We start from the raw sequence: 13,869 nt of genomic DNA, 5'->3' as shown, positions 1-13,869 counted from the left end.
GGCTCCCAAAGAGACCAGCAGTGCCATCAGGCTCCCAAAGAGACCGGCCGCACCAGCAGGCTCCCAAAGAGACCCGTCGCGCCAGCAGGCTCCCAAAGAGACCCGCCGCGCCAGCAGGCTCCCAAAGAGAGCTGCCGTGCAACCAAAGACGCCCATGCCATCCCTAAGCTCCCAAAAACTGATGTAAATCAATGTGTGTGAATCCAGCCTTACACATCCAGCCTTACACTGATGGCTGCAAAGGTTATATAATAATGATGGGAAGCAGAGGAAGAGTGGCCGCCCGATGGACACATTTATAGATAACATCCTGCCAGAGACCGTGCTGACTACAGAGGGCAGGAAGGCACAGCCCTCCCCCGTCACACTATATCGCTCCCCTGATATTGGGCGAGAACACTGTCAGCAGAGGAAGAACTGTGCAGTCAGCTTATATAGTATCAGGAGCGAGCCCCGGGACCGACACCAGGACAAACGTGCACCCTAATACCTAATGGTCTGCAATGGGACCGACACCAGGACGAGCGTGCACCCTAATACCTAATAGTCTGTGATGGGACCGACACCAGGACGAGCATGCACCCTAATACCTAATGGTCTGCGGCGGCGCCGACACCAGGACGAACGTGCACACTAATACCTAATGGTCTGCGGCGGGACCGACACCAGGACGAGTGTGCACCCTAATACCTAATGGTCTGCGGCGGGAGCGACACCAGGACGAGCGTGAACCCTAATACCTAATGGTCTGCGGCGGGACCGACACCAGGACGAGCGTGCACCCTAATACCTAATGGCAGGCGGCGGGACCGACACCAGGACGAGCGTGCACCCTACCTAATGGTCTGCGGCGGGACCGACACCAGGACGAGTGTGCACCCTAATACCTAATGGTCTGCGGCGGGACCGACACCAGGACGAGTGTGCACCCTAATACCTAATGGTCTGCGGCGGGAGCGACACCAGGACGAGTGTGAACCCTAATACCTAATGGTCTGCTGCGGGACTGACACCAGGACGAGCGTGCACCCTAATACCCAATGGTCTGCGGCCTGACCGACACCAGGACGAGCGTGCACCCTAATACCTAATGGTCTGCGGCGGGACCGACACCAGGACGAGTGTGCACCCTAATACCTAATGGTCTGCGGCGGGAGCGACACCAGGACGAGTGTGAACCCTAATACCTAATGGTCTGCTGCGGGACTGACACCAGGACGAGCGTGCACCCTAATACCCAATGGTCTGCGGCCTGACCGACACCAGGACGAGCGTGCACCCTAATACCTAATGGTCTGCGGCGGGACCGACACCAGGACGAGCGTGCACCCTAATACCTAATGGCAGGCGGCGGGACCGACACCAGGACGAGCGTGCACCCTACCTAATGGTCTGCGGCGGGACCGACACCAGGTCGAGCGTGCACTATAATAGTCTGCGCTGGGACTGACACCAGGACGAGCTTGCACCCTAATAGGTCTGCGCCAGGACTGACACCAGGACAAGAGTGCACCCTAATAGTCCCAACGCCAGGACCGACACCAGGACAAGCGTACACCCTAATACCAAACCGTCTGCGGTGGGACAGACACCAGGACGAGCGTGCACCCTCATACCTAATGGTCCGCGGTGGGACTGACACTAGGACGAGCGTGCACCCTAATACCTAATCGTCTGTGGCGGGACCGACACCAGGATGAGCGTGCACCCCAATACCTAGTGGTTTTCGCTGCGACCGACACTAGGACGAGCATGCACCCTAAAACGTAATGGTTTGTGGCGGTTAGACAGCTGGGAGAGAAGGCAGACATTAAAGGGAAGGTCTACATTTGAGCATGTAGGGTCTTCAGCATGTCTCCCAGACTGCAGTGTATTACAGGTCTACATTTTGGTATTTTGCAGACGCACCTTTGGAGCAGTGCTGGACAACGGAGTAAACGTTGGGGACGGAGCGGGTGGTGTCCGCGGCTGAGATCTTATAACCTCCTACAGGAAGAGACATTAATATAAGTGATGATATGCGGTGCTATATATGATATATATGGAAGCGCCAAATCCAACAACATGCAGATCAGCGGCGCCAATCCTCACCTCCGGCTGCTGCTCCTGACTGGAAGGAAATAGAAGTGAGGGGGAGACGTCCAGTTTGGGGGCGCTGATCTCCGGCTCGCTGATCATACTGGACTGTGGAATAAGACAACATCTGTTACATGGACAGTGGGGAGCACGATCTGAGGCGCTCAGAGACGGCCACGAATAGATCTAAATAATAGATGGTTTTAGTTAATTCTGATTTCTATGAAAGAAAATGCAAACATTTTGCAAAATTGTAGAAGGAAAAAAAAGTAAAAAAAAAAACCTTCTGGACAGAATAATACATCCTACATTGGCAAAAGCTCAGGATCTGAGGCTGCACCAAACTCGGCAGATGGCCGCTGCATTATACAGCCGAAACACGCCTGCAGCAGCAGCGAATAGAGGGGAGCTATAATCGCTCCTGATTAACCATTCAGAAGTAGCTGTCAATCACTGAATGTGCTATTTCATCGACTCACCCTGCAGAATTAAAAAACGTGTTTCATAAGATGTAAAAAAAAAAAATATATAAAAATATGAAAAAAGAAATTTTCTATAATATATATTTAAAACATAAAAAAATAAAGTACAAAAATTGCCATTGCAACAAATGTAAGTTTGCATTTTTTGGAAGAAAAAGAAAGGATCAAATTCATCTTATGAAATCCAAAATTGTAACCTTCTGCTGGTCGGTGCTACGAGCTCTGAGCAATGAAGGGTTAAACAAATATTACATGAGATAACATGGCGCAAAAAAGAACAGGTGCTGGATGGTTAAATTATGTGTCTAGGCATTAGTGAAGGCGCCTTGGTCTACACAAAAGGTTAAAGGTCATTACAATGGCAGTTGGCCTGGGGTTACTGGGGTTCAAGGCTGTGATCGGACTTACGTCTTCCCAATAGGCAAGAAGTGAGGACGTGGAGGAGGTAGATACTGGTGCCTATGAGGGACATCACATCAGTACCATGTACCCTGCAGTCCAGGGATCACAGCAGATACGCAAAAAGCAGCAGAGTTCTCAGAAGATCTCAAAATTTGTAATTTCTTTTTTAATTTTTGGGCCAGAATCATTATTTGCTTTTTTTTTTTTTTTTTTTTTTTTTTAAAGCTACTCCATTAGTTTTTTTTTGCCATTTGTTGACTTTTGTTTGAAGCAAACTCATTGACATGCAAGATAGCGCACACAATTCATGAACTTTGTGCAAAAAAACAAAGCTTATTTCTCTATCGCCTCATTGGGGGACACAAGAACCATGGGTGTATGCTGCTGCCACTAGGAGGCTGACACTATGCAAATAAAAAAAGTTAGCTCCTCCTCTGCAGTGTACACCCTACCGACAGGAAGTAGGATATTCAGTTTAGCTTAGTGTCAGTAGGAGGTGGACACGGGTCTTTTGTTAGACCCTTATCTACCTCAATGTGCGTCGTTTTCTTACAGGTTTTTCCAGAGGGACACAGGGTGAACAGTCACACCTGTAATCCCACACTATGGACTATGAGTACGGCGTGTACTGCCACCCCGTATCCTCATAGATCCGACAGCAGGACCATGATCCTAGTACACAAGCGTGCTCAGAAGTCCGGTCCTGGCTCCGTCCCCCACCCACTCGCCCACCAGAGCCTGTCGATTGGAGGAGACGAGGACATCCACTATCAGCTCCATGGACGTCTGACACCTTTCTCTAAGGTTAGTAACGGACGGCGTGGGAGTTTTTTGAGGTGAGTATTTCCCCACCCGTCCCAGTTAGGAATTGGGGATCACTGTGGGCTTCTTTATTTTATTAAGGACTGCAGTACTTGTTTGGCGGGTCCCACAGGGCAGGGATCGTCGCTGCACTGCAGCGGCCTTGCTGATCGCTTCCCCTCCTTGTTCCATGGGGGGCTGATCTATCTTACTCCAGCGCGGCGTCTTTTTCAGCCATGCTGCCTTTTTATTCTCCCAGCTCTCTCCTGCTTCTACAGGCAGCTCCGCTGCCTACTTTCCCTGGCGGCCACGTTCCTCTGTGGCGCGGCGGCCTTAGCAGGCAGCAGCGCTGTTTTCCCTCAGCGGTCACCATCTCCCCGCTGGCCGCACTGCTCGTTCCTCAGCGCAGCGGCCCTCGCGGCCTCTAATTTAGGCCCCGGCTTCTGCCCGGGCCTACTTCCGGCACCACGACTCCGCTCACTTCCGATTTGCTCGGGCGCGCTTTTCTCCTGCCCGACAATCTTCCTCCCTGCGCCATCTTGGTGCTGCTGGGTGCACGGTACATTCCAGCTTGGCACCACACTTTGCCGCTCCGCCCCTTACAGAGCGCGCATTCTGCCGTCCGGGCGTTCTCCCATACAGCCTTCCTGCCTAAAGGGGATACTTCTCCGGAGGTCCACCGCAAGCCGACATCTTCCTCCATCTGGAATCCGTTTTTCGTCTGCCGTGAGTAGCTCTGCACTGCAGGCTGACACTCCCCTCTGCCCCTGTCCCCTAACCCTCTGGCATTTTCTTCAGGGACCCTTCAAGATGTCTATCTCTAAGGGAGGCCGCTCTCGTCCCCTACTTCTTCTGCCTTAGTCAAATACTTTGCATGTTCGTCTTGTAGTTGCAAACTTCCCTCAGGTCAGTCCTCTCCACTCTGTCAGACCTGCAGCAACCCGATTGTTCCAACCGCCCAGGATTCCCCGGCCGCTCCGCTTGAGAGTGATACCCCCACCCCAGACTGGGCTTCCTCTCTGTCACAATCGGTAGTGGATCGGATCTAACTCGGGTGTCTCAAACTCTGGTGTCCATGCTGGATCGATTACCCCTGCAGACACCCGCAGTAGCCAGCGGGTCGCAGGAGCCTCCGTCTGAGCCCTCCATTCTAAGCTGCAAAAGGTCCAGACCGGAACTCTGGTCTGAGCCCTCTTCTAGCTCCATCTCGCCACAAGGTCCTCCTCTGCGGTCGGTTTCCTCCCGGTCCTCCTCCCCTGAGTCAGGCGAGGCGTTCTCTGATGCGCCCTCGGAGGATATTTTGGAGCTGGATTCTAACCAAATTGCTACCATGAGAGATATGGTTCAGAATCTCATTGGAGTGATAAATCAGACCTGTGGCATCAAAGATACTTCTACGGAACCCGCAGAATAGCCGGTTTCGTTTAGACGGTCAAAACCAACTTCCAAGGTCTTTGCCCCACACACTGAATTTGTGGTGGTACTTGCCAGGGGAAAGGTGAACCATACCAGATGCTTTCAAACAGGGAAGTGTCTCTGCATCCTATATTCCTTCTCCCCTGAGCTCGTCGCTAACTGGACTGATTCCTCGGCAGGAAGTGGGCAATTCTGGACTCTTCAGTCCCCAGACTGTCTACCAACTTGGTCCTTCCACTTTCCAATGCAGCATCCCTCATGGATTCCAAGGATCCAATTATAGAATCGCTGGATAAATCAGCCTTTGAAGCGGCTACTTCTGCTTTGTGCCTCAGCTATTGCCTCTACCTGGGTCTCAGGGACCATAGCTAGATGGACAAAACCGCTTTGTAAGGGCACCCGGCTGGAGCTCCTCCGGGGGAGCTAGCTGACCTGATGGACCAGATTTCCTATGCAGGGAAATATTTGGTATCATGCGCGGCTTGTGCAGCTCAGGCATTCAGCAATATGGTGGCCATCCGGCGGAATATTCGGCTCTACACACGGCAGGCGGACTTGTCTTCAAGTACGAAGTCCCTTACCAGCCTCCCCTTCCAGGGGGCCCGTCTCTTTGACTACATGCTGGAACAAATTATTAAGGACGCCACGGGAGGCACGAGTTCCCTCCAAGCCTCGCCGGCCTCCCCTGAAATGGCAGTGCAGCTTCCTTTTGTCTCTTCGCTGTTTCGCGGCGTCGGAAGATTCCTCTAGCTAACACAGACCGCTGTCTCATCTGGCTACAGGAAAGGCTTCCTTAAGGCCTACCCCTTCCCGGCGTTCCGGCAACTCCCATGGTAGGTCCACCGGGCCTAGACCTGGCAGATCTTCCTCAACGTGGTAAGGGCCCAGCGTTCCTCCCAGTTGGGCGGGTGTCTCCTGTTTTTTTTTTTTTTCAGGGATGTTTGGCTGGCCTCGGTGGAGGACGCTTAGATCAGGGAGGTGGTATCCTCTGTATACAAGATAGGGTTCGCTTCGCGGCCCCGGAATCGTTTCTTCGAATCCCGCCCCCTAAAAAAAAAAATCCACTCTGAACCCAGGTTTCTTTGCGTCCATTACCTTCCTACTTTGTTCAGAGGTTATCGTTTCCGTCCCACAGCAGGAACGCTTCAGAGGTTTCTATTCAAACCCGCTTGTAGTGCCGAAGAAGAGCGGCGCAGTTCTACCCATCCTGGCTCTGAAGTTAGCAAACAGAAGGTTCCGCCTGCGGCATTTCAGGATGAGGTTCCTCTGTTCAGTTCTGGCTTCCATGGAACCACAGGAATTCCTGTGCTCCATAGATATCCAAGATGCTTATCTCCATGTTCTGATTTTCCCAGCACACCTGAGTTTCCTGCGTTTTGCGGCGCAGAAGAGTCATTTCCAGTTTGTCGCCCTGCCGCTTGGTCTTGCGTCCGCTCCCTGTGTTTTCATAAAGATCATGGCTACATTTATGGCCATTTTGAGGATCAGGGGCCTAGTGCTCATTCCATATCTCGAAGACATCCTCATCAAGGCTCTGCCCCTCTCCCAGGCGAGTCTGACCATCGTCCTCGACTTCCTGTCCCGTTTCTGGTGGCTGGTCAACAGAACAAAGTCTTGTCTTGTTCCGAGTCAGCGCCTCGTCCTCTTAGGCATGCTGTTCGACACCGTCAGTCGAGGGTTTTTCTTCTCGAGGAGAAGCGGGCAATTCTGCAGAACGGAGTTCGCTCTCTGCAAGGCCCTCGGCTGCCTTCCTTCCGTTCAGCAATGAAGGTCCTGTGACGCATGGTGACAGTATCGGAAGCGTTCCCTTCTGCGCTGTTCCACTTGAGACCACTTCAGCAGGCCATCCTTTCTCAGTGGGACAGGCCTGTGCTGTCTCTGGATCGTCCGATACGGCTTTCCGTCTGATTCTAATAGTCTCTCAACTGGTGGCTGTCATCCCCCTCTCATTCCCCAGGTCCGATCCTCCCTTCTCGCCCATGGCAGGTGGTGATGACGGTCACCAGCCTACCCGGCTGGGGCACGGTTTCTCGTCATCCGTCAATGAAGGGGGTGTTGGTCGGAGCAAGAGTCCTCTCTGTCTATCGACACCCTTGAGATAGGGGCTATTCTTCTGTCCCTGAGTCACTGGGAAAGGCTTCTCAGAGGTCTGCCAGTCAGAATCCAGACGTCCAATGCTTCGGCTGTGGCACATGTCAATCACCAGGGAAAGAATCAGAGTGCAGAGGCGACGGTTTCGGCACTATTCACAGTGCATATCCCTTGCGTGGACAACTAGGCCGCAGTGTTTTTCTCTGCCGTGAGGGCCTTGTGGGAGGAGAAAGGTCCCTGCACCAGGAGGTTTTCCTTCAAATTTGCCTTTGATGGGGAACTCCGGACGCGGATCTCTTGGCGTCCCGACTGCTCAGGAAGGTTCCACCATTTGTTTCCAGGTCCGCGATCCTCTTGTTGTGGATACCGATGCTTTGGCCATTCCTGGGTCGCAATTTGTACTTCCCTGTTTCCTCCCCTTCCCTTTCTTCCCAGGCTGTTGAAGATCAATGCGGAGGGGGTGCCGGTCATTCTGACCGCACCAGATTGGCCCAGAAGGTTCTGGTTCGCTGAGATCACCAATCTCCTCGCAGAATCCCACTGGAGGCCCCCAGACAGGCCAGATCTTCTGTACCAAGGACCGATCTGCCACAGAGTTCTTGGTTGCTCAATTTAACAGCTTTGCTGTTGAAACCTTCCATTTTGGCCGTTTTCTCAAGGCGGGACTTGATGCTGGCCTTGCCCTTAGTTCTATAAAGGGTCAGGTAGCAACCCTTTCCATGCTCTTTCTGAAGTCCCTTTCAGAAGTCCTTAGCTACTGGCTATCACAGTACAAAGATTTATATCCGACCCGTTCTCACATCAGAACTTTCCTTCAAGGAGTAGCGCATGCGGCTCTCCCGTACCAGACTCCCATGGATCCCTGGGACCTCAATCTTGTTCTGGAGGCTCAGTGGGGTTCCCCCCTTGAACCTCCCCATGAGGCCTCACTGTCTGTCCTGTCCTGCAAGGTGGCATTTCTGGTGGCCATCGCCACCATTAGGCGCGCCTCGGAGTTGGTGGCTCTCTCCTGTCGCCCCATTTCTTGATTCTTCACAAGGATAAGGTAGTTTTATGGCCTTCATCGCCTTTTCTTCCCAGGGTGGTGTCCTCCTTTTACTTGAATAAGATTGTCCTTCCCACCAAGCTGTCGGCTTGCGGTGGTCCTTCCTGCTCCGACCTATACTCTGGGGCGTTCGCTGAACAGGCTAGACCTGGTCAGGGCGGTGAGGATCTATTTGTCTAGGACCCCCTTCATTAGGAAGACGGACCATCTATTTGTCATTCCAGACGGTACGCCAGGAGGCCTGCTGGCCTCCAAGGCTACGATTGCTCTCTGGATCAGAACTACTATTCTGGAGACTTACCGGGTCAAGAACAGAGTGACTCCTCCTGGGATTAAGACTCACTCTGCCCCGGGCAGTGGGCACTCTGCCCCGGGCAGTGGGCGCTTCCTGGGCGGTACACCATGGGGCATCCGCCCTACAACCTTGCTAGGCGGCAATCTGGTGTTCCATTCACTCATTTGCCAAATGTTATAAGCTCCATACCTACGCTTCGGCAGTTGCCAGCCTAGGCGGAAGGATCTTGCAGGCGGCAGTGGTGAGTCCTCCGACCTGAATGGAGTTTTTCTGCTGTTCCCACCCCAGGGACTGCTTTGGGACATCCCATGGTTCCTGTGTCCCACAATGAGGCGATAGAGAAAAAAGGATTTTTGGTTGCTTACCGTAAAATCTGTTTCTTGGAGCATTCATTGGGGGACACAGCACCCTCCCAAGTTGAACAGCTCTGTTTTATTGTGCTATAGTGTTAGTTTGAATTTTCTATCTTTTACATGTTGCTTCTCCTACTGCTTTCTCACTAACTGAATATCCTACTTCCTGTCGGTGTGGTGTACACTGCAGAGGAGGAGCTAACTTTTATTTGCATAGTGTCAGCCTTCTAGTGGCAGCAGCATACACCCATGGTTCCTGTGTCCCCCAATGAAGGCTCCGAGAAACAGATTTTACGGTAAGCAACCAAAAATCCTGTTTTTTGCTTTTGCCATCGCTTCAAGAATTTTCCTGGCAAAAAGTTGCACGTTACGTTAAAATGTTGCCAAATGTGAGCAAATTTTCAGGCGTACGCAAACTTTTAAAAAGTTGCAATTAATTACCGTAATCGGTTGCAAACGTAAGTCTCGCCCATATTGAAAAACAGAGAAAAAATTATTAACAGGCACATGTAAAAAAAAACAAAACAAAAAAACGTAAAAATGACAAATTTTAGCTAGTTTTTGTTTTGTGCCAAAACAACAAAAATAACTAAACTAAAAGGGAAGAAATGCGATAATGAATCGGGTCCTTTGTGCTTTAATAAAGCGCCATCTTCAATATTTCTGCTGGCTGTTATTGAATGAGAACAATGTACTTTACATCCAGAGACAGACCACCCTGACCGTGGGACCTGTAGGCTGCGTGCAGCGCTATTCTTCTCTTTAGGCTGACGCTGACACATTGTAACAAACTACAGCTGTGCAGGAAGGTCAAAGAGGGTTTGAGCCTCAGAATGAGAACAAGAGTAGAGATGGGAAAACCCGAACAATAAAGTTCAGCGTCCGTACTAAACACCTACTGTTCGGGCACGGACACCGACTTCACCAGGAAGTCCGTGTTACTGTTCAGGTTCGGCTGCCCAAACACCGGGTGATTGTCACGCTGTCATGTGTATGACAGCACAGCAAACACCACTTCTGATCAGTGGTGAAATCATCCCCGCCGGTCAGAGAGCCACAGTTCCCACGCTGTCAAATGACAAAGTGAGCGCTCAGCTATGATCGGAGGTATGAAGTTTACCTCTGGTCACTGGTGTCAGCGGATAGGACTACAACTCCCATCATCCAACACTTGCTGCTGCTAATAACAGCGAGCAAAGGAGCGGCTGATTGGTTTATTCATTAGCGGACTCCTGCGCTGGAAATAAATAATTTAAAAAAACGGAGCAGGTTCCCCTATATTTTTGATAACCAGCCAGGCAAAACTCACAGCTGGGCTGATTATCAAGAATAGAGGGGTCCCCACAACGTATTTTTTTTAATTATATAAATAACACATAATTAAAAAAGGAACAACGCGGGGTCCCCCTGTTTTTGACAACCAGACTTGCTAAAGCAGACAGCTGGGGGCTGGTATTCTCAGGCTGGTAAGGGACCATGGATATTGCCCCCCCAGCCTAAAAATAGCAGCCGCCCAGAAAAGTCACATCTATTAGATGCACCAATTCTGGCGCTCTGCCCGGCTGTTCCCACTTGCCCTGTAGCAGTGGCAAGTGGGGTTAATATTTGTGGGGTTGATGTCACCTTTGTACTGTCCGGTGACATCAAGCCCACGGATTAGTAATGGAGAGGCGTCTATGAGACAACTATCCAGTACTAATCCAATAGTGGTATGGTAAATAAAAACACAGCCAGAATAAAGTCCTTTATTAGAAATAAAACAAAACACACTTTTACTTTTTTATTTAAAAATAACAAATCGCAATGATACTCATTTAACTCCTAATTTCACCAAAGTCTTCGTTCTCCTGTAATAAAACTAAAATAAATAACAACAATGTACCATACCTGTCTGTCGTTCTGTCCCACGCTGTAATTCATGTCTGGGGGATAAACAGTTTTCAACCTGGACAGTGCCAAGATGTGACCGTCCATTCTGAGAACCACTGGGAAAAAAGCTGCTGTGTGATTCTAGATTAAAAATTAACTTTTAATAAACTCGTTAAAAAATGGTAGACCCAAATAATCAAAACACATAAAGGACTCACAGTACGTCACATTTCAAAAGAAGAAATGCCAATATCACAAATAAATCGAACTGCCTCAGACCTCAATATCCCAAAATCCCTATGAATAAATCTATCATGGGAACATAAAGGTCCGATATCAGCTGGCAGTGCGGAAAAACATCAAATTTCACATCACCTGGTCATTTGGCAGATCAGACCACATATGCTCTTTATATATGCATCTATTATTGGCAATGACCGCTCAAAATGGTGTGTGAAAGGAAAAAAAAAAGTGAACAGTTTCACCCTATAGCGAATTAATGACCGTTTTTATCTGGTGTAAAGACTGGGGAGATGGCACATCATTATCCATACAAATACCCCATCATAGAATATCACCAGTTTTTATATAGTGACCCCCAATGCAAAGTAACGAAAAGGTATACTTCCCAGTAAGACCTTTATGTTCCCATGATGGATTTATTCATAGGGATTTTGGGATATTGAGGTCTGAGGCAGTTCGATTTATTTGTGATATTGGCATTTCTTCTTTTGAAATGTGACGTACTGTGAGTCCTTTATGTGTTTTGATTATTTGGGTCTACCATTTTTTAACGAGTTTATTAAAAGTTAATTTTTAATCTAGAATCACACCCTGCTTTTTATACTATATTATTGATTGGTGGTCACAGCTTTTTCAGAAATAAGCTGCTGCGAGCGTAAGAAAAACTCTCACGCTGCTAGCGGGGATCTCAACGAGGTCACCGCAGTTCAGACCGGCTGGGAACACAGCCTCAGTGACCGGAGGTAACCTCGATGACGTCACCACCGGTCACTGAGGCTGTGCTCGCAGCAGTTTAATCATCAGGGGCACGCAGCTTTGACGGTCGAATCTTGGCACAGTTCAGGTTGAAAACGGTTTATCCCCCAGACATGGATTACGGCGTGGGACAGAACAACAGACAGGTATGGTATATTGTTATTTTTTATTTTAGTTTTATTACAGGAGAACAAGGGCTTAGGTGCAATTAGGCGTTTGGTGAGTATAACCGTTTGTTATTTTTAAATTAAAAAAAAAAGGGAAATTGTGTTTTGGGTTATTTCTGGTTGTGTCTTTATTTACCATACCACTATAGGATTAGTAATGGATAGGTGTCTTATAGACTCCTTTCCATTACTAATACGTGTGCTTGATGTCACCTGACAATACAAAGGTGACATCAGCCCCACAAATATTAACCCCACTTGCCACCGCTACAAAGCAAGTGGGAAGAGCCGGGCAAAGCGCCAGGATTGGCACATCTAATAGATGTGCCTTTTCTGGGCAGCTTGTAGGCTGCTATTTTTAGGCAGGGGGAGCCAATATCCATGGCCCCTCACCAGCCTGAGAATACCAGCCCTCAAGTGTCTGCTTTAGCAAGGCTGGTTGTCAAAAATGGGGAGTACCCCACGTTGTTTTTTAAATTAATTATCTAAATAATTTAAAAATACTACAGCGCAGGAGAGGCTAATGAATACTCCCATCAGCTGCTCCTGCTCTCGCTGTTATAAGCGGCCGCAGGTGTCGGATGATGGGAGCAGTAGTCCCATCCACTGATGCCAGTGACCGGAGGTAATCTTTATACCTCCAATCACAGCTGAGCGCTCAAGCTGTCTTTTGATAGCGTGGGAGCAGCTGCTCTCTGACCGGCGGGGATGATTTCTTCTCCGTTGATTTGAAGCAGTGTTTGCACATGACAGCGTGGCAAACACTGGATGTTCGGGCCCCCAATTCAAGTGAATGGGGTTCGGGTACTGTTCTGGTACCTGAACCCAAACTTTTTATAACTTCGGCCAAACCCACCATACCCGAACACCCAGGTGTCTCCCCATCTCTAAACAAGAGGGCTTCCATTCACTGACAGCAAGCACAGGTCTTAAGAAATATGTCAGTCATGGTAAATGTAGGTTTGAACGGACAGACACATCTACTCACCCTCAGGTCGTGGGGCAGGGGAGAGGTGTTGAAGTATTCGAAGATTGATTCCTGGAAGTCTGGGAGTTTAAGACCTGAAATAAACACACAAACTACAAAATTAGAAGCAGAAAAGCCGACGTCCCTCTTATAGATCCTCAGGCAGGAGAAGCACTGACCACCATCATCTCTCATCTTCTCCTCCAGCTTCTTCTTTAGACTCTGCGTTTCTTCCAGGAGCTCCTTATTTTTAGCTTCGGCCTCTTTGAGTTTACTAAAAAGAAACAAAAAATTATAAAAATATTAGTATCAATAAATTTTGGAAACAGTCAGCGAGCTGGTTGACACAATGAGCACAGGTTAGGCTACTTCCACACATCAGGTTTTTTGTTCCAGGCACAATCCGGCAAGTTTGGAGAAAAAATGGATCTGTTGTTGTTTTTTTTTTTTACATCGGGTCCGTTTTTTTCTCTTAGAGTTGTATAAGCACCAGATTGCGCCTGATGGCCAGACGTTTCATCTGTTTTTTCCGGATCCGTCCACATAGTAGTTTCCGGCAGACGGAGAAAACGTCCAGAGGAATGTTTTTTTGTGCGCCGAAAAAAGCGCACAGTGATGGAGCCGGCCAAAAACGTATGAAACGGAGATGTGAAACTATGATTCCGGCCTCCGGATCCGGTTTCCAAGCATTTTCCATTAAAATCATGCAGATTTTCCGTACTGGGGTGTCTCTCTCTTTTCCTGGAAGTCACTCCCCTCCAGGAAGTCACTATAACTCCATGTTAAAAATAAAAACCCAAATCCAGCAGAAAAATGGACCTGTTACATCAGTTTTTTCACTATTTGCAACGGATCCGTTTTTTGGAACATTAGCCGGATTCTGCCTGAAACAAAAAACCTGATTGT

General features: G+C 49.2%; 2 protein-coding genes across 4 annotated transcripts in view; one reads left to right on the top strand and one right to left on the bottom strand.

The window, feature by feature from the left end:
• The window catches only part of LBHD2 (LBH domain containing 2), a 764,964-nt gene that overhangs the window by 401,862 nt on the left and 349,233 nt on the right, over positions 1-13,869 (top strand). The window lies entirely within an intron of this gene.
• The window catches only part of CDC42BPB (CDC42 binding protein kinase beta), a 96,321-nt gene that overhangs the window by 35,594 nt on the left and 46,858 nt on the right, over positions 1-13,869 (bottom strand). For all 3 annotated transcript variants that reach the window (XM_069737678.1, XM_069737685.1, XM_069737692.1), the window contains 4 exons: positions 13,143-13,237; positions 12,985-13,058; positions 2,092-2,184; positions 1,909-1,986 (listed from right to left, as the gene is read on the bottom strand). In XM_069737678.1, the coding sequence (XP_069593779.1) occupies positions 1,909-1,986; positions 2,092-2,184; positions 12,985-13,058; positions 13,143-13,237 (340 nt within the window). The remainder of the gene's footprint in view (positions 1-1,908; positions 1,987-2,091; positions 2,185-12,984; positions 13,059-13,142; positions 13,238-13,869) is intronic.

Source organism: Ranitomeya imitator, chromosome 1 (genome assembly GCF_032444005.1).
Source record: "Ranitomeya imitator isolate aRanImi1 chromosome 1, aRanImi1.pri, whole genome shotgun sequence".
Lineage (NCBI taxonomy): Eukaryota > Metazoa > Chordata > Amphibia > Anura > Dendrobatidae > Ranitomeya > Ranitomeya imitator.
This window is presented reverse-complemented; position numbering and strand designations above follow the sequence as displayed.